Raw genomic sequence first — 27880 nt, 5'->3', positions numbered from 1 at the left:
TTACTGAAATGAATAGTGTTTCCAATTGTTTTTTCAAAAATAAAAAAGGCATTTATATCAACAAACTACAGAACAAATTAGAGCAGAAGTAAAATTGTACAACATAAATAACCAGCAACCCCTCCCGTCCTGCCTTCCCCATTTTAACCTCCTTACCCACGCCTTTCCCCCCCCCCCCCCCCCATATTCCTCCTCCAGGTCGTCTAATTTCACAAAGTTGCGCCTTACGAACAGACCCCAAACCGTTCAGTCCTCACCTGCCGCCACGACCAAAACCTCGCATCCAGCCTCCCTGGTGAAAACCTATGAGAACGGAAAGGCAGAAGAACAATGCCCCTAAACCCGTTCCCCTGCAAGTAGCAATCTCCGACCCTCCCCATACCAACCCCTCCTCTACCCATTTCGTGACCATAGCGATGTTAGCTGCCCAGTAGTAATTCATTATATTCGGTAATGCCAAACCACCCTTTTGTGAGGGCCACGAAGAATCCAGCACAAGTTTTCAGGATACAAAGAAATAACATTTATTTACAATAACATATATATACAACAGCAGCAGCAACTTTCCTTGCTGCTCACTCCTCTCTCTCCCTGGTTCCAAACTGGCCAGCTCTATTTATGCAGGGAGTCTGCTAATGATTTCTCTGCCCCCTCTCATTGGGGAAGCTCATACTGCCATAGGATTGTGGGATTGTCATTAGTCCCCAGCCAATGGTAAGCAGGCAGGTTATAACATCCCTCCCCCCAAAGTCCAAGGAATCCACCGAACGCCCTGGCGAAAGAGGGCGTCGGACTCGTTTTGCCACACGCCGGCACCATTTGCACGAGGCGCTGGATCAGGCGGCGTGTAACGAGATGGAGACCAGCGCTTCCGTGATGAACGGCGTAACGGTTGTACATCCAAGGCCCGTGGGCCCGAGGATTCCCCCTCTGAGGTGTCTTGTGTCTCCATCTCGGAGTCAGAGTCTGCAGCCTCCGTCATCTCGGCATCTCTATCTCCACGTGGTTCTGTCACGACCTGCGCAGGCTTTGAGTGAGGCACCAGAGGAAGATTGTGAGGAATACTTTCTATTGTGTCTGGTCTCTGCGGCTGTAGAAATGAGCTCCTGGAGCGGGGAATCTTTGGCAGGGATAGTCTTCTGGACCGAACATGGTCTACATGTTTGCACTGGAGACGGCCATGGGCTTGTACTTGGTAAGAGATAGGGCCCGTTTGGCGAAAGATTACGCCAGGGACCCACTGGGCACAACCAGCAAAATTCCGAACGAATACTGGGTCACCGGGCGTAAACTGCCGAATCGGCAGATGCCGAGAAAAACCATGTCCCTGCCGTTCTTGTGTCCGGCGTACTTTTGCGCCAATGTCCGGGAAAACTATGCTAAGGCTGGTGCAAAGTCTCCGGCCCATTAGGAGTTCTGCGTGAGCTACCCCAGTCACCGCATGGTGGGTGGTCCTATATGAAAACAAAAACCGAGCCATTCTCGTGTCCATCGACCCGGAAGACTGCTTCTTTAGGCCTCGTTTGAATGTTTGCACTGCGCGCTCCGCCAACCCATTTGAAGCCGGGTGGTATGGGGCAGTGCGGATATGGCGTATGCCGTTCATCTTCATGAACCTCACAAGCTCCTCACTTGTGAACGGAGTGCCATTGTCCGTGACCAGCACCTCTGGGAGGCCATGCGTACTGAAAGACAAACGCATCTTCTCGATTGTTGCGCAGGACGTTGTGCCTCCCATCTTATGCACCTCTAGCCATTTAGACTGGGCGTCGATTAATAGCAGGAACATGGATCCTTGAAAAGGGCGCGCCCATGGCCGTCCTGGCCATTCCCAGTGATGTAGGGGCGTGGCCGGCGGAAGCTTCTGATGCTCCTGGCAAATGGAGCAGTTTTGGGCCACCTTCTCAATGTCGGTGTTGAGGCCTGGCCACCAGACGTAACTCCGGGCAAACATTTTCATTTTGGTCACACCTGGATGCCCATTGTGCAAGTCTCTCAGTCAGCTCCTGACCTTTTTCCGGGACAGTCACACGCATCCCCCACAAAAGGATGCTGTCTTCCACGCTGAATTCGGACAGCTTAGAGGAAAATGCCCGCAACTCACCTGGGAGCTGTCTATGCTGCCCACCATACAGGACTATGTGCCGAACCTTTGACAGGACTGGCTCCGATTGGGTCCACTCACGGATCTGTGATGCCGTGACAGGCAAGGTGTCCATATAATTTAGGGTTGCAACCAACTCACCGTTCCTGGGGGTCGACATGGGGCCGGTCGATAAAGGCAATCGGCTCAGTGCGTCGGCATTCCCTATCTGGGTTCCTGGTTTGTGCTCCAGAGAATACTCTTATGCTGCGAGCAACAAAGCCCAGCGCTGGATCCGTGCGGAAGCAATGGGCGGTATTGGCTTATCCTCTCTGAAAAGTCCCAGCAGAGGCTTATGATCAGTCACGATAGTGAAGTGGCGGCCATATACGTACTGGTGGAAACGTTTCACCGCAAAGACCACCGCCAGGCCCTCCTTCTCGATCTGCGCGTACTTTTTTTCCGCTGCAGTCAATGTGCGGGAGGCGAAAGCTATCGGCCGCTCGGCCCCGTTCTCCATCTTGTGGGACAGGACGGCCCCAATACCATACAGGGATGCATCACATGTGACGAGCAAAGGCTTTCCAGGATCATAATGGGTTAGTAACCCAGACAACGACAACTGGTGTTTTACCCGCCGTAAAGCGGTTTCTTGCGGCTGACCCCAAACCCAGGTGTGATTCTTCTTTAGCAGAATGTGCAACGGGACCAGCGTAGTTGCCAGATTGGGGAGGAACTTTCCGTAATAGTTTACGAGGCCGATAAAAGAACAAAGATGCGAAATGTCAGTCGGGGCGGGGGCCTGTTGAATCGCGCACACCTTCTCTGCGACGGGGTGCAAACCTTCGCGGTCCACCCGATAACCCAGGTAGACTACATCCTTCGCCTGAAAAACGCACTTTGTGCGACGTAAACGGACTCCAGCCTCCGAAAAGCGTCTAAGGACAACCTCCAAATTTTCCAAATGTTCCTGCTCTGACATCCCTGTGATCAAAACGTCACCTAAGTAGACAGCAACACGCGATAAACCTCTCCAAAATGCCCTCTATAACGCGTTGAAAAATAGCGCAGGCAGAGGATACTCCAAAGGGCAAACGTGTATATTCATACAGGCCCCGGTGTGTATTAATTGTTACATATGGCCGGGAGGCAGGGTCCAGCTCCAACTGTAGGTAGGCGTGACTCATAGCTAATTTTGTGAATGAGAGTCCGCCTGCAAGCTTCGCATAGAGATCCTCTATGCGAGGCATTGGGTATCGGTCGAGTCGGGAAGCCGTATTCACCGTAAGTTTTATAGTCGCCACACAAGCGAACTGTGGCATCTGGCTTCATTACGGGTACAATTGATGCTGCCCAGTCAGCGAAACGGACAGACCTGATGATACCCAAAGTCTCCAAATGAGTGAGCTCCCCTTCTACCTTCTCGAGCAAGGCGTAAGGCACCGGGCGCGCCCGTAAATAGCGCGGCGTGGCTCCTGGTTGAACTTGGATACAGCCCCTTTTATTTTCCCCAAACCGGGCTGGAATACATCTGGGTATCGTCCTAGCGCCTCGGTCAACCCTCCAGAAACTGTTTGGAGGATTTGCTGCCACTGCAACCGCAAATGGCTCAACCAGTCCCGACCCAACAGGCTGGGCCCATGGCCGCGCACCACAATAAGTGGGAAACGCCCCTCCTGGCGTCCGTAAACAACAGGGGTCATTGTAGTTCCTGCAATGTCCAATGGTTCCCCCGTGTGGGTGGCCAACCTGGCCTGTGTGTCGGTTAATGCAAGGGTCTGTATACCCTGCTTGATGCAGTCGAATGTCCTCTGGGTGATCACGGAGACCGCTGCGCCAGTGTCCAACTCCATCTCAAGCGGGTGACCATTGACCCATACTGTCACTTTAATGGGGGCCACACGGGGAGCTGCCACACAATGCAGCTGCAGGCAGTCATCCTCTGTCTACACGTCCTCGGGAGTAGTCGCCGCAGGTTCATCCAAATGAAAGGTACGGCCCCTGGGCTGGCCCCAGTTTCAGTCGGAACGACGGCACCTCTGGTGCCCCCAGGACCGGCGTCCGCGACAGGGTCAGTGCCTACAGGTCTGACACGGACATGGCTCCTCATCCATTGGTTCTGGCGAAGGCTCCCTTCGGGGAGGAATGTCTGACGGCCACTGGCGTCGATCCAGACGTCGCCTCGCCTAAGGTACCACGAGTTTTCAGGATACAAAGAAATAACATTTATTTACAATAACATATATATACAACAGCAGTAGCAACTTCCCTTGCTGCCCACTCCTCTCTCTCCCTGGTTCCAAACTGGCCAGCTCTATTTATGCAGGGAGTCTGCTAATGATTTCTCCGTCCCCCTCATTGGGGAAGCTCATACTCCCACAGGATTGTGGGATTGTCATTAGTCCCCAGCCAATGGTAAGCAGGCAGGTTATAACACACCCCCTCCCTCCGCTCGAAAAAAAACCCTCTTTCCTGTCCACACAAACCCCAAGATCAACGCATTACCTTTTTAAAGAATGACTTGGGGAAAAAGATCAGGAGGTTCTGAAACATAAACAAGAACCTTGGCAACACCGTCGTCTTCACTGTCTGCACCTGTCCTACCAACGACAGTGGCAGCATGTCCCATCTCTTAAAATCCCCCTTCATCTGCTCCACCAACCGAGTCAAATTTGACTTGTGCAGTTGCGCCCAACCCTGATGCCGAAGTACCTAAAACTCACCCCCACCACCTTGAACGGTAGCTCCCCCAATATCTTCACCTGCCCTCTGGTCTCAATCGGGAACACCTCGCTCTTTCCCATATTCAGCTTGTACCTGGAGAGCCAAACAAGGTGCTCTAAAATTCCCACAATCCTGCCAATGCCTCCCAATGGGTCCAAAATATGTAATAACAGGTTGTCCGCGTACAGCAAAACCCTGTGTTTTCCACCGGGAACCCATCCGCACCCGGGGCTATCCCTGCCTGCATAGTCCCCATGCTCTGCATTACCTCCCTCAACCCAAAGTGGGTCCTCCAAACCTTGCACAAACTCCTCGTCCATCCTGTGAAATTCCAAACCATCCGGGAACTGCTGCATTCACTCCCTCCCCGATTCCTATAAACTCTTATAAAACTCCTCAAACACCCCATTCACCCCCCACCAGATCCAGCACCACCCTTCCCGTCCTGTCCTTCACTCTGCCAATCTCCCTTGCTACCTCCTGTTTCCTAAGTTGGTGGGCCAGAATCTGCTCACCTTCTCCCCATACTCAGATATTGTCTCCCTGACCCTCCACAACAGCCCTACTGCCTTTGCCATGGACACCAATCCAAACTCCATCTGTAACCTTTGCCTCTCCCCCAACAGCCCTGCCTCTGGGGCCTCCGAAGACCTCTTGTCCACCCTCAGATTCTCTTCCACCAGCCTTGCCCTCTGCCCGTTCTGCCTTATCTCTGTGTGCCCAAATCAAATTTAACTCCCCTCCGAACTACTAGCTTGATTGCCTCCACAACGTGGTGGCTGTATCTCCTCATGTCGTTCAGCTCCACGTACCCTCGAATGGCAGCCCTCACTCGCTCGCATACCTCCTCATCCACCAGCAGCTGCACATCCAACCTCCACTGCGGACACTGGCCGCCCTCCGTCGACTTGCAAATCCACCTAGTGCGGCACGTGGTCTGAGGCCACAATTGCCGAATACTCTGAGTTGACCACCCCTGCCAACAATGCCTTGTTCGTCACAAGAAAGTCAATCTAGGAGTACACCCTGTGCATATGGGGAAAATACGGAAATTCCTTCGCCCTCAACCCCCCAAACATCCTCAGGTCCACATTTCCCCGCTCCCCCCAACCCCCAATACACTCCATAACCTCATCAACTCCTTTGCCACCGCTGACACATTCTCTGTCCTTGGGCTCTGATGTGTTATCTGCGTTGGTCTAACATCGACTGCAACTGGATGCAGTAAAATGAGAAACAGGCTTCCGACACAGGAGATGGTCCAACACTGTTGTATTGAACCTGTTGATTGCTGTATATAATCTGCTGTGGGTTGACACTCTATTAATCAAACTGATACCCTCCTACTGGTTTGACCAGACTAGCGCTCTATCACATGGTGATGATGTTCATGGGCCTGTGCACTGCGACTATCTCCCTAGCCGTGTCCTGTGAGAGAGGGAGAGCCTTAATGCCCTGCGGGATTTATAGTGGTGGTGTCCTGTCTGGTGATTGGTTGTTCTGTGTCGTGTGTGTTCATTGGTTATCCTGTGTGTCAATCACTGCCTGTCTGCATCTCATGATATATATGAGTGGATATTATGACAGGCTCGACCAGTCTAAACTTGGCTCAATGAACATGTTAAAATCCCCCTAATATGATCAACTGGTGCGTGTCCAGGTCAGGAATCTTCCCAGCATTCGACTCATTAACTGCATATCGTCCCAGTTTGGGGCATAAACATTTACCAGGACCACTGGCATCCCCTCCAGCTTCCCACTGACTATCACAAACCTCTCCCCCCCCCCCCCCCCCCCGAATCTGCCACTGTGTTCCACACCTCAAACACCACCCCGCTCTTTCACCAACACTGCCACCCCCTCGTCTTCATGTCCAATCTCAAATGGAACACCTTCCCTACCCATCCTTTCCTTTGCCTTGTCTGATCCCCTGGGCGCGATTCTCCGCTCCCCTCGACGGGTGGGAGAATCGCGAGAGGGCCCCCCGACAAATTTCACTCCCCCCTGGCACCCCCCGCGATTCCCCCCCACGGCGACCGGCGATTCTCCGACCCGGATGGGCCGAGCGGCCTGCCGTTCGCGGCCGTTTCATGACGGCGGCAAACACACCTAGTCGCTGCCGTCATGAAACGGGAGTGAGAAGCCCGTTTGGGGCTTGTAGGGGGCCTGGTGGGGAATGAGCACCACGACTGTGCTCGGGAGGGGACAGGCCCGCGATCGGTACCCACCGATCGTCGGGCCGGCGTCCAAATCGGACGCACTATTTCCCCTCCGCCGCCCCGCAAGATCATGCCGCCATGTCTTGCGAGGCGGCTGAGGGGAAAGACGGCCACCGCGCATGCGCGGGTTCGTGCCGTCAGCGTCATGACGTCAGCCGCTCATGTGCTGGTTGGAGCCGGCCAACCTGCGCATGCGCGGCTGACGTCATTAGGCGCGTCGGCCGCGCCATTCTTGCCGCGACGCCCCCACAGCTGAGAGTTACGGAGCGCCGCTCCTAGCCCTGCTGGGAGGGGAGAATAGGGGGCGAGGGGCGGCCTCCCGATTTTTCCCGGGAGCGGAGAATTCCGCCCCTATCTTTAAATGAGTATCTTGTAAGAAAGCCACGCCCAGCTTCAGACTCCTCAGGTACGCAAATACACGTGACCGTGTGACCGGCCCATTCAGCACCCTCACATTTCACAGGACCAACGTGGTGGGGGGGGCTCCCAGTCTCCTCCCCTTCCAGTCAACCATATCCCTATTTGGGCCAGCCCCCGGCCTGTGTCATGCGACCCTCCAAGCCCACCCCCAGATGCCCATCGTCATCACTCCCTTTCCAACTGTGCAACACCAATTGCACCCTTGTCAGCACACCCCTCTCCGCCCCTCCCCCAAACAAAACAACAGCCCCATTACTCTCCCGTTAACTACCCCGCCCAGCTAGTATGGCCGCCCCCACCCAAGACCGCCAAACCTTCTACACCCCGCCCCATCCACACTCCCTCAGGAAATAAAGAAACCGAAAAATGTGCACTCACCCCTGATGCTACCCAAGCACCCCGTCACCAAGTCCAACAAAACATTTCAAAGGAGAAAAAGCTCTCCCACAACCATGAAAAGGAAACATCCCCTTCAAAGTTCAAAGTCCTCCTTCTCTTGCCAGTCCATTGTCCCTCAAAAACTCCATCGCCTCCTCTGGCGTAGCAAAATAGCATTCTCTATTCTGGAAAGCCATCCAGAGGCGGGCTGGGTACAGCACTTCAAACTTCACCCCCTCCTTGAACAGGGCAGCTTTGGCCTAGTTAAACCCGGCCTTTCGCCTTGCCAGCTCTGCGCTCAGGTCTTGGTACACCCGCAGCTCATTTTCCTCCCAGGTGTACTTCCTCGCTTGCCTCGCTCACCAAAGAACCTTCTCTTTGTCCATGAAGCGGTGCAATTGTTCCACCATCGCCCTTTGTGGCCTTTTCATCGGTGTCCTTTATGCTCGGTCGACCTCCAGAGGCCGATCAAAGGCCAACTCCTCTATCAGCTTTTCTAGCATCTTGGCCACATACAACCCGGCCTCCACACTTTCTATTTAAAAAAAAATAAAAAATTTAGAGTACCCAATTTTTTCCAATTAAGGGGCCATTTAGTGTCACCAATCCATCTACCCTGCACATATTTGGGTTGTGGAGGCGAAACTCACGCAAACACGGGGAGAATGTGTAAACTCCACACGGACAGTGACCCAGAGCCGGGATCGAACCTGGGACCTCGGCATGGTGAGGCAGCAGTGCTAACCACAGCACCGGCATGCTGCCTGCAGCCTCCACTCTTTCAACGCCTTCGGGCATCCCCTCGATCTGCAAGTTTTACCATCTGGGGCGGTTCCCCAGATCCTCCACTTTCTCCTTCAGCGTTTTTTGGGTCTTCCGTATCACCTATATCTCTACCATCAACGAGGCCAGCTGCTCCTCGTGCTCCCCCACCCCCTCCATCACTTTCTGGATTGCCCAGCCCTGGGACTCCAGCCTCTGATCCACTCGGTCAATCCCTGCTTTGAGTGCTCTACCGCCTTGGCTAGGTTCCCCAGGCTTCCCTTCTCTCTTCGCTGAACTTCTCATTTAAGAGGTCCATCAGCTGCTCTGTTGACCATTGGGCGGGCACAATAAGCCCTTTGCCCTCTACCACCTTGACCTGTGGCGCACAAAGATTCTCCTGCTCCACCAGCTCCCTCTTCTCGACCCACTCCTGGTTCGTGGATCCATCCATCAGCCACCCCAGAGGAGTAATACTTTCCCCTGGCTCTCCTACACCTCCTTCCATCCAAACTTTCACTCCTCAGATGGGGAAAGGACCACAAAAATTCACCTTGAGCAGGTGCTACCAAATGTGCAATCACTCACTCCATGGCAGCCATCGGAAGTCCCTTTCCAAATGGTTTTTCAAAATTCTGCAATATCACTTCCCATAACATATTAAACAACGACAACTTGAACTTCGTAAGTATTGTCAAGCTATTTAACTTCTGATCAGAGAGGATCGTGGTTAGCAGCCCAAACATAGTTTATCTGTAACAAGAGCCTCCTGAGGTGTCTATACTCTCATAGAGAATACTTATGATTCAAGGAATGAAGAAAACAATCTTTCCTGAATATTTGTCGAACATTATAATCAATTTGGTACAAACCTGAACAGTTCCATTCCATCATCAGTGACAACTTGCATTTATAAAGTGGGCGGGATTCTCTGAAAATGGGACTATGTCCCCACGCCGGCGGCAAAACTGGCGCCAATGACTCTGGCATCAACAGCCCCCCAAGGTGAGGAACTCTCACATTTCCCGGGGGCTAGGTGGTGCGGCTCCAGCCGGCTCAGAAGGGCCAGTGCGCGTTCGCGCATGCGCGGGACGACCGGCGTGTTATCGCGCCTGCGTGGACCGGTCGGCATATTTCCGCGCATGTGCGGGGTTTCTCTTCTCCGTGCTGGCCCTCGGGCAATATAGCGGAGCCCTACAGGGGCCCGACGCGGAGGAAAGAAGTCCCCCACGGAACAAGCCCGCCCGCAGATCGGTAGGCCCCGATAGCGGGCCAGGCCACCATGCCCCCCCCCCCCCCCCCCCCCCCCCCCCGGGGTCGCATCCCCCCGAGGACCGCCCCCGCACACTCACCTGCCAGGTCCCGGCGAGCATGAGGTGAGTAATTCACGCCAGCGAGACTGGGCAAAACTGGACAGCCGCTTGGCCCATCGGAGCCCAGAGAATCGGCGGGGGCGGGGGCGCACTGTCAATGGCCCCCGACTACCGTGCCTGGAATCCCGCTGCCGCCCGAAAAACGGCGCCGGAGAATAGGGCAGCCGGCTTCGGGCGGGATTCGAGCCTCCCCCCGTGGCCTGTGTCTTTAAAATTGTAGAAGGTATCAAGGCATTTCACAAGGGAATTATCAAAAAAACATTAACACCAAGCTACATGCGATATTGGGAACAGGTAACCAAAGGTTTGGTCAAAGGAGTAGGTTTTGACGAGCATTATAAAGAAAGAGAGGTAGAGAAGTGGAAAGGTTTTGGTGCATTTCATGAGCTTAGGGCCAGGTAGCTGAAGGCTTAGCCACCATTAATTGAAATTGGGGATGTGCAAGAGTCCAGAATTGGAGGATGACAAATATCTCGTTTGTAAGGCTCGAGGAGGTTTCAGAGATGAGGAGGCTGAACTGATGGAACAATTTGAAAACAAGTTTGATAGTTTTGATAATAATCTTTATTAGTGTCACAAGTAGGCTTACATTAAATAAAGGGTTCCACGATCACAAGCCAGTGTAGGTCAGCGAGCATAGAGATGATGGGTGAGTGAGACTTGATGCACATTAGGATTATTGCAGCAGAGTGTATATGAATAACAGAATTCTGCATGAGCTTAAGTGTGCAAGATAGCCAGAAAAGCATTGGAATCCCATGGTCCCTGCTGCATGGGAAACAGTGTTCCTCATAATTTGTGATAATTTATGTTTGTATTGATTCTAATAATCAATATAATCATACTCCTGTTGTTGAACTGAAGTAGTAATACTCTTTCTCTATTTGGTAGTCTGGTCAATACTTATTGAAGACCACGTGCGTTGTGAACTTGATTATATTATTTCTGAATCCATGAGCCCTATCGATTGATTGATTGATATTTATTGTCACATGTAATGAAGTACAGTGAAAAGTATTTTCCTGCAGCCAAGGGAACATAGACAGTACATACATAGTAGACAAAAGAATAATCGACAGAGTACATTGACAAATGGTAGATCAACAAATAGTGATTGGAGAGCAGCATAGGGCATTGTGAATAGTGTTCTTACAGGGAACAGATCAGTCCGAGGGAGAGTCATTGAGGAGTCTAGTAGCTGTGGGGAAGAAGTTGTTCCTATGTCTGGATATGCGGGTCTTCAGACTTCTTTATCTTCTGCCTGATGGAAGGGTCTGGAAGAGGTCAAAACCTAGGTATGAGGGGTCTCTGATAATGCTATCTGCCTTCCTGAGGCAGAATCAATGGGAGGGTGGCAAGCTTGTGTGATGCGTAGGGCTGAATTCACCACACTCTGCAGTTTCTTGCGATCTTGGGCTGAGCAGCTGCCATACCAAGCTGTGATGTAGCCGGATAAGATGCTCTCTGGCACAGTTTGTGAGAGTCGATGCAGACATGTTGAATTTCTTTAGCTTCCATAGGAAGTAGAGATGTTGTTGAGTTTCTTGACTGTTGCATCAATGTGAGTGGACCAGGACAGACTGTTGGTGATGGTTACCCCAGGAACTTAACGTTATCAATCATCTCCACTTCGGAGCCATTGATGTAGACAGGGGTGTGTATCGTCCTGCGCTTCCTGAAGTCGATGATCATTTCCTTGGTCTTTCCAACATTTAGAAAGACCTTGTTTTTGGTACGCCATGCAACTGTGATCTATCTCCCTTCTGTAGTCTGATTCGTCATTGTTTGAGATATGACCCACCGCAGTCTTATCATCCGCAAATTTATAGATCGAATTGGAGTTAAATCTTGCCACACAGTCGTGTGTGTACAGGGAATTCAGTAGAGGATTGAGCACACATCCTTGCGGGGCCCCAGTGTTGAGGACTATTGTGGAAGAGGTACTGTTACCCATCCTGACAGATTGCGGTTTGTTGGTGAGGAAGTCAAGGATCCAGCTGCACAGGGAGGGGTCAAGTCCAAGATTGCAGAGTTTGGTTATTAGCCTTGTCGGGTAATGGTGTTAAAGGGCATCTGTAGGCTATGAAGAGCAGTCTGACGTAGGTATCTTTCTAGTCGAGATGTTCGAGTGTTGATTGTAGGGCCAGAGAAATAGCATCTGCTGTGGATCGGTTGCCGCGGTAGGCGAACTGCAATGGATCAAGACCGACTGGGAGGCTGGCGTTGATCCATCTCATGACTAGCCGCTTGAAACATTACATGATAACAGATGTCAGGGCCACCGGTTGATAGTTGTTGAGGCATGCTACCTTATCCTTTGGTACTGGTATTATCGTGATCTTCTTGAACCTTGGAGCGGAGAAGCGTGGTGTTGAAGATATCTGCGAATATACTCGCCAGCTGGTCAGCACAGGTTCTGTGTGCTCACCCAGGGACTCCGTCGGGGCCCGTCGCTTTCCGCTGCCTGATGGAAGGGTCTGGAAGAGGTCAAAACCTAGGTGTGAGGAGTCTCTGATAATGCTATCTGCCTTCCTGAGGCAGAATCAATGACTTAAGAGACAACATTCCCTCTCAATCTTCTTTAATCAAATTGAAACCGGTTTGGAGAATATTTAGTTCCTTCCCTTTCATACTTTTCCCCCTATTTTTCCTAAAGGAGCTGTCTTCTTACTAGTGCACTGTTCCATGAGCACCTGTTCCAGTGTCACAGCCAAGGAGCCATTTTTAGTTTGTGAGGTAAGTCAGTCACACTAATGGATTGCTTAAATCGTGGGAATAACTCAGTGAAAGATAATGCTGTCTCGACCTACATTCAGCAGGAATTACTTGTTTGTGATCAGGAGCAGGAACTGGGACAATTCCCACCCACCAGCCAGCCCAGGATCACTGAAATAATTTGTTGTAACCATGACACCATTCTACTGAGATCTGCCAACTCAGCTCAGAAACCAAACCCAAGTTTCATGTTTTCTTATGGCTGAGCTAGCATATGTTTGATTTTCTGTTCTCAATTTGAACTTTTACATCTCTGAATCATTTTGTCATTAATCTTTTAAAAAGCATTTTATATGGAGCAGGACTTGTAAGGCATGTTCTTCTTGTCATTGCTGATAGGATTACACTACATTTGAAATATTTTGGTTGTTATGTAGAATTGTAACGCCTGCAAAGGAGAGGAAAAGGCCATTAGTTCAATCAAGACAGGGCATTAATGTTTTCTCTCGGTTCATACTCTCTGTTGAAACAAGATGGAGGCATCATGGTGGTGCAGTGGTTAGCACTGCTGCTTCATAGCGCGAGAGACCCGGGTTCAATTCCGCCCTTGAGTGACTGTGTGGAGTTTGCACGTTCTCCATGTTTCCTCCAGGTGCTCCGGTTTCCTCCCACAGTCCAAAGATGTGCAGGTTAGGTGAATTGTCCATGATAAATTGCCCCTTAGTGTCCAAAGATGTGCAGGTTAGATGGGGTTACAGGGTTATGGGGATAGGATGAGAGAGTGGGCCTAGGTTGAGTCCTCTTTCAGAGGGCCGGCGCAGACTTGATGGGCCGAATGACGTCCTTCTGCACTGTAGGAGTTCTGTTGTTCTAATGTTGAGGAGATCAAACATTGTTTCTATTTTGTATGACTCTCGAATACAAATTAACTTGACATTTCACATTAATTGGCGCTAAGTGAGTAGCCATTCTTGAAGAAAAAAGTTAAGTTTGGTGTTTTTTGTAATTAATGTTAAGATGTATTTTACAAATAACACGAGTTTTTGAATTGTGTTTTTCCCATAGGAACTTGCTATAATCACAAACCTGGAGATGTTTTTAACATTAATGTTCAAATTAAATAAAGATTTCAGATTTTTTAATTGCCTCATTCTGTTAAATTACAAAATCTAATATTTCTTTAGACATTGTGAGTTGGATCGTTTTGCTCGCGAGAGAGATGCGAAGCTCGCTGCTACAAAGGGACTACACACAGAACAGATTAGAGAGCTAGGGAACAATATCCGTGAACTGCAAATGAGTTTGGAGACAGCTGAAATGGAGAAACGGCGAATGGAATGGAACCATGCAGATGCCACAAAGGAGAAGGAGGATGTCATTGAGAAGTAAGTGACATTGTTCGCTTTCTTCAATTAAAGAGTTTCTCACACAATTGCTCCCTGTACAGTATTCAGGTTAAGTAGCATAGGAAGGTGGAGGAATAATTGGATCCAGGCTTAGGAGAGGGAGGGAAGGGTTAGAGTAGAAGGGTGAAGATGGTGGTAGGGACTATAAGACAGGGTATAAAGAAGAAGGATGGTACACGGTGGTGTCCGACAGATGGGGAGAAGAGGCACCAAAATGACCTCTTGAGAGAAGGGCAATCAAGAACTGCAATCAAGGATTGCCATCTCACCACAAACTGAAATTTCAGTTGGGAAATGGGCTGTTTGTGTAGGTCAAGCTTTTACCTCATTCATCAGGAAAAAAATAAATTTAAACCACAATGATTACAATCTCTACCGCTATGTTTGATGGTGCAACATCCTTGATATTTGAAATACATCTATCACAGCACCATCTACAGGTCTATGGGGAAATGAAGCAGGAATTGGATAGCCTATGGCAGGGGTGGGCAAACTTTTCCGTGCAAGGGCCACATTCAGAAATTCACAATTCACAAAGGGCCGCATAGTATATTAAGTAAAATAATTACTTCACCCAGTTATGATTCTGGGCGCCTCATATAGAACAGTACAGCACAGAACAGGCCCTTCGGCCCTCGACGTTGTGCCGAGCAATGATCACCCTACTCAAGTCAACGTATCCACCCTATATCAGTAAGTAACCCAACAGCCCCCCCCCCCCATTAACCTTAAAAAAAAAAAAATTTTTAAATAAAAAAAAAAAAATTTTTTTTAATTTTTTTTTTTTTTTAATGACTTGGTGGGCCGCAGAAATACCTTTGGCGGGCCGCATGCGGCCCGTGGGCCGTAGTTTGCCCACCCCTGGCCTATGGTGTGTTACAAAGAACGAAGAAAAGTACAGCACAGGAACAGGCCCTTTGGCCCTCCAAGCCCGTGCCGACCATGCTGCCTGTCGAAACTAAAATCTTCTACACTTCCTGGATCTGTATCCCTCTATTACCATCCTATTCATGTATTTGTCAAGATGCCCCTTAAATGTCACTGTCGTCCCTGCTTCCACCACCTCCTCTGGCAGCGAGTTCCAGGCACCTACTACACTCTGTGTAAAAAAACTTGCCTCGTACATCTCCCCTCGCACCTTAAGCCTATGCCCCCGAGTAATTGACTCCTCTACCCTGGGGAAAAGCCTCTGACTATCCACTCTGTCTATGCCCCTCATAATTTTGTACACCTCTATCAGGTCGCCCCTCAACCTCCGTCGTTCCAGTAAGAACAAACTGAGTTTATTCAACCTCTCCTCATAGTTAATGCCCTCCACACTAGGCAACATCCTGGTAAATCTCTTCTGCACCCTCGCGAAAGCCTCCACATCCTTCTGGTAGTGTGGTGGCCAGAATTGAACACTATGCTCCAAGTGTGGCCTAACTAAGGTTCTGCACAGCTGCAACATGACTTGCCAATTCTTATACTCAATGCCCCGGCCAATGAAGGCAAACATGCCGTATGCCTTCTTGACTATCTTCTCTACCTGTGTTGCCCCTTTCAGTGACCTGTGGACCTGTACACCTAGATCTCTCTTGACTGTCAATACTCTTGAGGGTTCTACCATTCACTGTATATTCCCTACCTGCATTAGACCTTCCAAAATGCATTGCCTCAGATTTTTCCGGATTAAACTCCATCTGCCATCTCTCCGCCCAAGTCTCCAAAGACTGGTTTAGGGGTTGGTTTAGGGGCATGGGGCTGGTTTAGCTCACTGGGCTAAATCGCTGGCTTTTAAAGCAGACTAGTAGCACGGTTCGATTCCCGTACCAGCCTCCCCGGACAGGCGCCGGAATGTGGCGACTAGGGGCTTTTCACAGTAACTTCATTGAAGCCTACTCATGACAATAAAGCGATTTTCATTTTTTTCATGTTCAAATGATCTAAATCCTGCTGTATCCTCTGACAGTCCTCATCGCTATCCGCAATTCCACCAACCTTTGTGTCGTCTGCAACTAATCAGACCAGTTACATTTTCCTCCAAATCATTTATATATACTATGAACAGCAAAGGTCCCAGCACTGATCCCTGCGGAACACCACTAGTCACAGCCCTCCAATTAGAAAAGCACCCTTCCATTGCTACTCTCTACCTTCTATGACCTAGCCAGTTCTGTATCCATCTTGCCAGCTCACCCCGATCCCGTGTGACTTCACCTTTTGTCCCAGTCTGCCATGAGGGACCTTGTCAAAGGCCTTACTGAAGTCCATATAGACAACATCCACCGCCCTACCTGCATAAATCATCTTTGGAAAAACTCGACCTCCCCTTCACAAAACCGTGCTACTTCTCGCTAATACGTCCATTTGCTTCCAAATGGGAGTAGATCCTATCTCGAAGAATTCTCTCCAGTAATTTCCCTACCACTGACGTAAGGCTCACCGGCCTGTAGTTCCCTGGATTATCCTTGCTACCCTTTTTAAACAAAGGAACAACATTGGCTATTCTCCAGACCTCCAGGACATCACCTGAAGATAGTGAGGATCCAAAGATTTCTGTCAAGGCCTCAACAATTACCTCACTAGCCTCCTTCAGTATTCTGGGGTAGATCCCATCAGGCCCTGGGGACTTATCTACCTTAATATTTTTCAAGACACCAACACCTCGTCTTTTTGGATCTCAATGTGACCCAGGCTATCTACACACCCTTCTCCAGACTCAACATCCACCAATTCCTTCTCTTTGGTGAATACTGATGCAAAGTATTCATTTAGTACCTCGCCCATTTCCTCTGGCTCCACACATAGATTCCCTTGCCTATCCTTCAGTGGGCCAAACCTTTCCCTGGCTACCCTCCTGCTTTTTATGTACGTGTAAAAAGCCTTGGGATTTTCCTTAACCCTATTTGCCCATGACTTTTTGTGACCCCTTTCAGCCCTCCTGACTCCTTGCTTAAGTTCCTTCCTACTTTCCTTCTATTCCACACAGGCTTCATCTGTTCCCAGCCGTCTAGCCCTGACAAATGCCTCCTTTTTCTTTTTAACGAGGCCTACAATATCTCTCTTTATCCAAGGTTCCTGAAATTTTCCATATTTATCCTTCTTCTGCACAGGAACATGCCAGTCCTGAATTCCTTTCAACTGACATTTGAAAGCCTCCCAAATGTCAGATGTTGATTTGCCCTCAAACATCCGCCCCCAATCTAGGTTCTTCAGTTGCCATCTGATATTGTTATAATTTGCCTTCCCCCAAATTAGCACATTCACCCTAGGACCACTCTTATCCTTGTCCACCAGCACTTTAAAACTTACTGAATTGTGTTGGGAGAAGCATCTTGCAATGGAGAGGATGGGATCAAAATCTGGTGGATCGAGGAGGACAATTTGTTTGGGGGTGGAAGCTGATCTACTAATCAAGAGGTGAGGTTGATATTGTTTTGTTCACAAGAGTAGCTGCAATTTTAATACCTTTTGGAATCCTGAGGTTAGCTACAGGCCACCCAATTCTTGCTTAATTTCCCCCTTTTACAATAAAAAACCTCCTCAAATATGTTTATCTGCAGCAACGCCACTCTCCACCGACTACACTTCTTCTCCCCTACTGTTTCATTTCTCAATTTCTAGACCCCTACTGATCAAAATTCCCTTTCCTTAGCTCTCCTTTCCTTGTCCCTTCTTCTCTCTTCCTGCTCTCTCTTCTTGCTAGTCCCCACCACCCCTGTGAACCACTCTTCCTTTCCTTTCCCTACATCCTATATTCTCCCCTTTCCTGCCTCATATAAGAGTACATGATCACCATGCCAGTAGGCATGTGCATTGCTATAATTACTGCTGGGCTTCTCCAAAGGATTGGGAAGCAGTGTAAATGGTTAAAAACTGCCATTTATATTTTTCTAGAGTTACTGGTGAATTTGCAATGGAAGAACTCAGGAAATTCTCTCCATTGCATCCATACACCCATCTGCAGAACTGAACAATATACGAGAACTCAACGACAAGAGTTTTGAGAGAAAAATTTGAACAGCCAAGTAATTAACCAAAATAAGTAATGAAACTAACGGGGAGATTAGTAGAAGAAACTGCAATGTAATAAGTATCAGTACCAAACTGCACGTTCCTTTGTTTCCCGATAATTTATCTGAATGCTTTATTCAAAATGAATGAGTGACACAACGCGAAATGTGTGATTAAACGGCTTATGGGAAGTGATGATAATATCCAATAGAAAAGTCACACAAAGGGTGAAACATACACTGTGCTGTGGCTCCTCAATGGAAGCTGAAGCCATGTACATGCATCACGGAAGGTTCTCAAAAGAATTAAAGTTCCAAATTTGGTGCTATGAAATGCAGACAGCAAATGAAGAAGGTGGATCCGAGGTCAACAAAATGCCTGTGTGGAACTTTAGATGGGATATGCTTAAATTAGACTTTGTGAGGAACAAGATGGATAATTTGCAGCTAATGTTCATTAAATTAAATAGTTGAAAAATAACTAGTTACTGCTCCTTTAACTACAGCTATGTATGTCCTTTGGTGTGACCTACCAAGGATTGTAATGTCAATTACAATGTGGATTACATTTCCTAATACAGTAAAAGCCAGTTAATGGTATCCTATAATTAGAAACGTCAGTTTAAATAGAGCAGTTACCCAGACATAGTTCGGTCCAACATTCATTGTTCCAGAAATTGCTTGATAGGAATAATTTGAATAGAAGGGGTTTTCTATTCTTTTCTAGGAGAGTTTTATTTGGGTTTGGGTTTTGTTAGTTTAAGGTTGTTTTAGCTAATATCCCCCTCCCACCCATAGTGGATTTTTTGTCCTATCTTAAGAATTCATGTTGTACCTGGGCCCCTCCCTCTGGCCTCTAACTCTTTCTGGATCTTTTCACTGGGAACTGCCAGCAGTCTCAATATAACTGCTTCCCTTGTGCACTCAAACCTTTCTCCCTCTTTGTTTGCTGCACTCCATTCTCTCCAGTCCAATTCTAACGGTTCTATTTACATCTGCTGACAAAGGTAGTGCTGTTGTTATTTGACAAATCTATCTCCATATACTGGAGGCAGAATGACAATTATTTTACTCTCCTTCTACCTTTTTTATAAACATAATCTTTATTGTCACAAGTAGACTTACATTAACACTGTAATGAAGTTACTGTGAAAAGCCCCTAGTTGCCACACTCTGACGACTGTTCGGGTACACAGAAAGAGAATTCAGAATGTCCAATTCATCTAACAAGCACGTCTTTCGGGACTTGCAGGAGGAAACCAGAGCACCCAGAGGAAACCCACGCAGACATGGGGAGAAGGTGCAGACTCCGCACAAACAGTGACCAAGCCGGGAATCGAACCTGGGACCCTGGCGCTGTGAAGCAACAGTGCTAACCACTGCCCAGGACCACCATGCCACAGCCTCCAATCTCATAGTCTATCCACTCCATTTGGTAACTTTTACCTCCTTCCAAACATCCACAAACAGAACTTTTATAAAGACACGGGGAATCCACACTGACTAAAGTAAAGAACAAGGATTTATTTATAATACAGTGCCCTATAGACCGTGACCAGGTTCCTCTTTCCAAGTTGTTGCCTTACTGGTTGACCTTTCATACAAAGGGTTATAGAGTTCCCCGCCCTTTGCAGGGGAGCTCGTACTCAGTAAGGATTATGGGGAAGATAATCATTCCCACCCTGTTCCGTGCTGGATATTACATACCTCCATTCACCCCCACCCCCAGTCCGAAGACTGATAACCGATGGGGAGGAGAAGGAAGAAGAGATGGAGGACGTGGGACTCTGTTTGATTCTGGCAAATCCTTGTGTACCTGATTCCCCGGATCAATCGGCATGTAACTCGACGGTGAACGTCGTCTGCGGCAGGAACGCTGTGGTGGACGATTGACAGGAGGCAGCTAAGTTGTTGAATCAGCATCCAAGACCTCGGACGTCTACATCTCCATTTCAGAATCAGAAGATACAACGTCGGGCATGTCGGCGTTGAGATAGACTGGATGTGTCACAGCAGGCTGAATTGGCAATGGAGTTGGAGGGTCCAGGACAGGTTTCTTCCAAAGAATCTCACGAGGGAACAAACTTGGTGAATGAATGTGATCCAAATGCCGTCTCACAGTTGCCCCTGGACCCAAACTTGGTAAGAGACTGGCCCTGTCTGATGGACAACAGAAAGCCGGTGAGCACCGCCGTTGAAGTTACGAATGAACACCACATCGTCAGGTGTGAAATGCCGAAGATGCCAACATCGAACTGGGCAAAGCCCTTGCAAATCTTGGTTATGGCGCACTTTTGCACCGGTATCCGGGAAAATCGAACTCGGGCGAGTACTGCCTACGGACCCATTAACATCTCAATGGGGGCCACCCCAGTTACTGCAGGTGACATGGTCCTGTATGAGAATTAAAACCGTGCCAACCTGGTGTCCATCATGCCCCAATTCTACTTCTTTAGCACCCGCTTAACCGTCTGTATGGCCCTCTCTGACAAGTAATTCAATGCCAGATGGTATGGAGCGGTACGGACATGCTGAATCCGGTTGCTTTTCACAAAAATGGCAAATTCTTCACTCGTGAAGGAGGCCCCGTTATCTGTTACAAGCACCTCCGGGGTTCCATGGGTGGAAAAAGAAATGCTCAATTGCTCAATGGTCACTCGGGAGGTGATTGTTGCCATCTTTTGGACCTCCACCAGAACAAGAAATAGTGAAGGTCCTTGAACATAATTGGCTTGTCCTTCGCCAGATCAACAACCCTCATGCCCTACAGGAGGAAGCCATCTTCTATGGTCAGCTCTGAGAACTTTGAGAAGAAACCCTTCAGCTCCTCTGGTAGCTGTCAATGCTGGCCACCGTAGAGCACCAGATGCCGCACCTTAGCCACCACAGAGGTTTGCTTCCAGTCACTAATACACGATGCAATGACAGGCTCGGAGTCCATAAAATTCAGGAGGGCGACCATTTTATTCACTGTCGAGAGATTTGCAAATTTGATCTGCAGCGTAAGACAGCTCCCATCATACGCAATCTGGCTCCCTGGGTGGTACTCGAAAGAGTATTCGTAAGCAACCAATAGCAAGGCCCAGCACTGAATCCTTGTGGACGCAATTAGTGGGATTGCCTTGTCTTCACGGATGAGACCCACCAATGGCTTGTGATTAGTGATGATAAAGAAATGGAGGACGTAGATGTACTGATGGAACCACTTTACACTAAATACGACTGTCAGTCCTCCTTTGTTGATCTGGACGTATTTTCTCTTGGCCACTGGCAACATCAGAGAGGTAAAGGCGATCGGGTGGCCATGGCCATCGTTCATCCGATGAGACAGGACTGCCCAATCCCATCCTTGTCGCCAGTTTAATAAGGACACCGGGAGTCCACACCGAATAAAGTAAAGAACGAGGACTTATTTACAATTCGCAATATACACTGCCCGGTAGATCTCTACCCTGTTTTTCTCTCCAGGCCTTATTGGCCAACTGTTTATACAATGGGCAATAGTGTTGCCTCGCCTCTGGTGATGGAGCTCGTCCTCCGCAGAAATCACGGGGAAGCTAACCATTCCCACCCCGAAAGTCCCATGCAGGATATTACAAGGACCACCCTGGTGGACCCATTGTTTCAACCTGTTCTTGTCCCATAAAACAAATTTCTTCCTATCTCAACTCTTTGTTTTTTCTCCTTTTTTTGCCCAGTCTCTTCCAACCTGCATCTGTGATTTCACACCATTTTCTGCCATTTTAAGTTTCCAGTTTCCTAGTCCAGAACATCTTCTTTGCATCGTGGATGTCCAATGTCTCTACACATCCGTCCCCACTGGAATGACCTAAGAGCTCGCTACTTCCTCCTTCAATAGAGGCTCAAGTAGTCTCCATCTACCAGCGTGCCGCTCCACCTGGCTGAACTTGTTCTCACACTAAACAACATCTTTAATTCTTTCCCTCCAAATGAAGCCTGAACAAGTCTTAGTTCGGACTGCTTTTTTATGGGATATATGGAACGTTTATTTCAGTCCTGCTCAGGACCCCTTCCTTTTCTTCTTAATCTGGTACGTTGATGACTGTATTAATGTCATTTCCTGCACTCTCTCGAACTGGAAAATTTCACCAGCGTGCTTTAAATTTCACCACTTACCTTAGTTTTGTATTGTCCATCTCTGACTATTGATTTCCTCCACTTCTCTGTCTCTAAATATTGGCATTGGTTATCAGCCAGTAATCACAATGAGCCCACTAATTTCCACAGCTACCTTGATTACACTTCCTCCCATCCCACTTTCTGTGAAATTCTGTTCTGTTCTCCCAGTTTTTCCATCTCCTTTACATCCGTCCTGATGATGTCACCTTCTGTCCCAATGCTTCATGTTTCCTCCGCCAAGGGTTACTCCTTCCCACCGTGGGTCACAGGATTCTCGACAGTATCCGTTCCATGTCCTGCACTACCACTTCTCTCATTACATCCTATCCCTCCCAGAACAATGATAAAATTCTCCTTGTCCTAATTTTACACCCTACCAGCCTCCACTATTTCCAACACCTCCAGTGTGATGCCACCACCAAACAACCCATCTCTCACTTTTCAGCATTCTGAAGGTATTAGTTCCACTCACCCCCTCCAAACACCCTGGCCCACTCCTCAATTACCTCAACATGCCTTTCCCATGCCCTGGCACCTGTCGATTGATTTTCTAAGTGCATCTAAATGTTGCCCAAGTGACATTTATTTAGTTCCTTCCTCTTCATTCCAGCAGCCTCTGCAGGCTACAGGAATGAACCTGTACTGTCAGCTGTAAAGATTGTAAGGAAAACCCCCTATTTTGGGAATCATTCCCTTCCCTCTCTTAAATACCCAAGATCCTTGGTGGCTGACAGTTCTATAAATATTATCTATCCCGTTACATTCCCCAGAAGTGGTCATTATTTATACATACACATTTTTATACATACACATTATGGTAAGTGTAGGTTTGACTTTGGGAACCATCATTAGATTATGAGGTCCATTCCCTTGCACTTCTAGCAGGGGGTGCTAGATAGCTGAAGAAGTAGTTCAAACGACAGCAGTGAATGTTTGACAACAAAGGTTTTCGCAAGTCAACAAAAGTCCAAGGATAGAATCGTCTCTGAAATTGACAAAGTCTGATTTCAGGCAGGGAAAGCGGCGTTGAGCCCGCCGATGACAATGGCAGCTTTTTCCACCGTATTGTGCGGCACTTTGTGGAAAGAAATTGTAGGCATGTGTTCCATGCTGTTTCGCTGGCAGGTGACTTCTGATCCATCATCTCATTGAATCATAGAATAGAATCATAATGTAGAAGGAGGCCATTCGGCCCATCAGGTCTGCACTGACCCTTCGAATGAGCCTTCTACTCATATCCACTCCCCCGCCCACCCTGCTCTATCCCCGTAAAGCACATAACCTAACCTGCACATCCCTGGACATTGAAAGGGTCCACTGCGAAGTCGTATACAAATGGTGTGGGTGAAGATCTGTATCCAAAGTGACCAAACCAGCATTGGAGGTGGTGGAACAAAGAACAAAGAAAAGTACAGCACAGGAACAGGCCCGTTGGCCCTCCAAGCCCGTGTCGACCATGCTGCCTGTCTAAACTAAAATCTTCTACACTTCCGGGGTCCATATCCCTCTATTCCAATCCTATTCATGTATTTGTCAAGATGCCTATTAAACGTCACTGTCGTCCCTGCTTCCACCACCTCCTCCGGCAGTGAGTTCCAGGCACCGACTACCCTCTGTGTGAAAAAACCTGCCTCGTACATCTCCTCTAAACCTTGCCCCTCGAACCTTAAACCTATGCCCCCTAATAATTGACCAATCTACCCTGGGAAAAAGTCGCTGACTATCCACCCTGTATATGCTCCTCATAATTTTGTAGATCTCTATCAGGTCACCCCTCAACCTTCGTCGTTCCAATGAGAACAAACTGAGTTTATTCAACCTCTCCTCATAGCTAATGCCCTCCATACCAGGCAACAGCCTGGGAAATCTCTTCTGAACCCTCTCTAAAGCCTCCACGTCCTTCTGGTAGTGTGGTGAACAGAATTGAACACTATACTCCAAGTGTGGCCTAACTAACTATACAACTGCAACATGACTTGCCAATTTTTATACTCAATGCCCCGGCCAATGAAGGCAAGCATGCCGTATGCCTTCTTGATTACCTTCTCCACCTGTGTTGTCCCTTTCAGTGGCCTGTGGACTTGTACACCAAGATCTCTCGGTCAATATTCCTTTGTTGTCAAACATTCACCATTCACTGTATATTCCCTTCCTGTAATAGACCTTCCAGAATGCATTACCTCACATTTATCCGGATTAAACTCCATCTGTCATCTCTCCACCCAAGTCTACAAACGATCTAAATCCTGCTGTATCCTCGGACAGTCCTCATCGCTATCCGCAATTCCACCAACCTTTGTGTCGTCCGCAAACTTACTAATCAGACAAGTTATATTTTCCTCCAAATACTACGAACAGCAAAGGCCCCAGCACTGATCCCTGCGGAACACCACTAGTCATAGCCCTCCAATCAGAAAAGCACCCTTCCACTGCTACTCACTGCCTTCTATGACCTAGCCAGTTCTGTATCCATCTTGCCAGCTCACCTCTGGTAGTCAGTGCCAACGCCCTGCAGAAGAGGACAGCCATCCAATGATGATAGAGGATAAACAATCTCCGCCGTTCTGCCAGGATAACTCCCTCTTCTCATCACTCTGAACTCACATACCCACAGACCCATCATGCATCCACAGGGATCTCGCTCAATGTCAACTCAAGGGACACCACTGCCCACTCTCAGATGCACACTTTTATCTCCCCTCCGAGTCATGTCCTCATCTTGGCCCCACTCAACACCCACACATGCCAAGCATCCTTATCATCTGGCCAGGCAGCTGTCTTGCTTATACGCTCTCCATCTGTCTTCATTCAGGACAAGCTAGCACACAACAAAAAAAGAGTGGCCCCAGATTGGTGGAGCGATGGCTGGATTCAAGATCCTGACAGACTTTGAAGACAGAGCCATCCAACTGGCTGGCGGGAACGAGGACAGTTCTGTGCTGATGGTGAGGACGGCACTGGAGAATCTATCAGATTGACCATGCTGTGAGTGATGTGTCCTGCCACTCGGGCCGCTGCCATGCACTAATGCCCTCACCTTTCATTTGAAGGCACATCTGGGAAGCAGACGAGGAGGTCAATGAGTCAACTCCTTGACTACAGCCCCGAGAGCAGCACAGAAAAGGAATTCACAGATACCGACGTTGAAATCCCATCACAGCACTCACCCACACCTTCCAGCAGCACAGAGGCACACAATTCGGTGGGACCTAGTTCTCGGGCAGCCACAGGGTCACAATCTGGTGAGCACATCACGATAATCCACAGCAAGAAAAGGCAGGGGAACTCAAGGGTGCCAGCACTTGGATGATTGCTGGATGCCAGGAATCTGCTGAGTCAGATGGCGAACCTCTGGACTCGGTCATGCCTCAGTTGCTGGAGCCCCAAAGGCAAACTCGGGAAAATCCAGAAGCGATGTCTGCTGCAAAGCTCCATCTGTCTTTAATCTGAGGTGATTGCACCGACAGGTCAATACACCAGAGTCATCACTGGTAGGATGGCGGTCGCAGTAGAGACCTTATTGTAAGACTACTGTCATGCACTGCTGCAAGAGATGCACCCCAAGTAAGAGGCACTTGCTAGCATTCATCAGTGTCTACACCAGCATGGGCAGGGCTTCTCAAGCTCATTGCAGCTGCCCATCACTCTTAAGGAAGCAACCAGGGGCACTCCGGCTTCCACAGGGAGGAGCTGGTGCACACTCCAGGAGTTTCCCGCCCATCCAAATGCCCTCTTCCTGTGATCCCATTAGCTCCAGTTCCTCAGGCCGAGGAGGATAACCTTGTCACACAGAAGGACCCCAAAAGCAGACCGGGGTTGTGCCAGCTTGAGTGCACACACCTCCAATCACCCTTTGAGTTCTGCTCACCACATACATTTTGAAACCAATCGTACATCGTGCTGTCCTGACTTGCACTGCCATGTCCGATTATTTGATGTGGCGGTTTGATTCTGGCGTACGGACCCGATAATAGTATGGTGTTATTGTCATGTGAGAGTACCTTTTAAGAAACGGGTGTTTAAGAAATGTACCTTTAAGAAATGGGTGTTTATCACTGATGTCAGAGTGTGGGTGGAGCTGGGCTGTATGTCAGCTTTTTACTTTCGTTTTAGGTTGTTTGATGCAGGGTGTGTTTTAGTTTCGTTTTCAGTGTTGGAGCTGAAGCCAGACAAAGCAGGTGTACTGTTGATCTCTGCCATGAAAAGACTATCTCTTGATCATTTGGTAAATTCAGAATTATAAATGTTCTCCGTAGTGAATGTAAACCTAATGTGCTTCTGTTAAAAGGTGTTTCTTTTGTCTTCTGGATGTTGTTTGGGAAGTTATTAAGGATTACTTAGTGTTGCATTCTTTGGGGATTGTATTTGAATTGATGGTTGCTAAGATGTTCACTGTATGTTTTAAAAAGGTTAACTTGAGTTCATAGAATAAACATTGTTTTGCTTTAAAAAATACTTTTCCATTTCTGCTGTACCACACCTGTAGAGTGGGCCGTGTGCTCCCCATACCACAATCTATTGAAAGTTGATACACTTTGGGGTTCTCTAAACCCTGGCCCATAACAATATGTTATAATGATGTTCCCCACACTGAATGACGGGAAATGCAGCCTGCCACTGAAGGAGGAGGGGGCAATTAAGTCCTGCTCATACATTGATGTGAAACACGTCTAAGGCTGCCTCATGATATTTTCCGCTCTCACCGGCAAACCCATCGTACGTGAACAGGAGTGGAGCACCCCATCCCTGGTGTACAGAGCAATTGTTGTTACCACATTAGTCCTGCAGTGAGACCTGGGGCGAAATTCTGGGGGTCGGAGAATCGCCTGGGGCCGCCGAAAATCCCGTCCCCGCCGTGGCAGAGATTCTCCGCCACCCAGGAAGTGGCGGGGCGGGAATCTCGCCACTCCGATCGGCGAGGCCCCTGCGGTGATTCTCCGGCCCAGATGGGCCGAAGTCCCGCCGCTGGGAGGCCTCTCCTGCCGCCGAGGTTTGAACCACCTTTGGTGGCGGCAGGATCAGCGGCGCGAGCGGGCCCCGGGGTCCTGGGGGGTGGGGGGGGGCGGGGGGCAATCGGATCCTGGGGGGTGCCCCCACGTGGCCTGGCCCGCGATCGGGGCCCCCCGCTCAGACTCCGGGCCAGTGCCCTGGGTGCACTCTTTCTCCCTCCGCGGCCGCCACGGCCTCCGCCATGGCGGAAGCGGAAGAGAAACCCACATCACACATGCGCCGACCGGCGAAAGCCTTTCAGCCAGCCCCACTGCCGGGGGCGTCGGTTTTTTGCGCCAGTCTTCTGGTGCCAACCGCTCCGGCGCAGGGCTGGCCCCCAAAGGTGGGGAGAATTCCCCACCTTTAGGAGGCCCGACCCCGGAGTGGTTGGCGCCACTCCCCTACGCCGGGACCCCCCGTCACACCGGGACCCCCCGTCACGCCGGGTAGGGGAGAATCCCGCCCCTGGACTGTGTACCAGCAACATATAAGAAAGAAATTCCACAAGCACTGCTGCTGCATCCTCCTGATTCAATGGGTAGACTGTCAAGCAAATGCTAGTGTCTTTCCTGAAGCCAACTCCACAAGCATTCAGGCAAAACACCTGCAAAGTAATGGACTGGGCACTGTGTCCGGATGGCAGAAAACCATCTTCCCCACTGGTCATCACCATTTC

General features: G+C 49.0%; 1 protein-coding gene across 6 annotated transcripts in view; it reads left to right on the top strand.

Moving 5' to 3' along the window:
• Positions 1-27880, top strand: part of ccdc57 (coiled-coil domain containing 57) — a 276573-nt gene that overhangs the window by 125681 nt on the left and 123012 nt on the right. For all 6 annotated transcript variants that reach the window (XM_038776870.1, XM_038776871.1, XM_038776872.1 and 3 more), the window contains one exon: positions 13859-14059. In XM_038776870.1, coding sequence (XP_038632798.1) covers positions 13859-14059 — 201 coding nt within the window. The remainder of the gene's footprint in view (positions 1-13858; positions 14060-27880) is intronic.

The sequence above is a fragment of the Scyliorhinus canicula genome, chromosome 18, assembly GCF_902713615.1.
Source record: "Scyliorhinus canicula chromosome 18, sScyCan1.1, whole genome shotgun sequence".
Classification (NCBI taxonomy): domain Eukaryota; kingdom Metazoa; phylum Chordata; class Chondrichthyes; order Carcharhiniformes; family Scyliorhinidae; genus Scyliorhinus; species Scyliorhinus canicula.
This window is presented reverse-complemented; position numbering and strand designations above follow the sequence as displayed.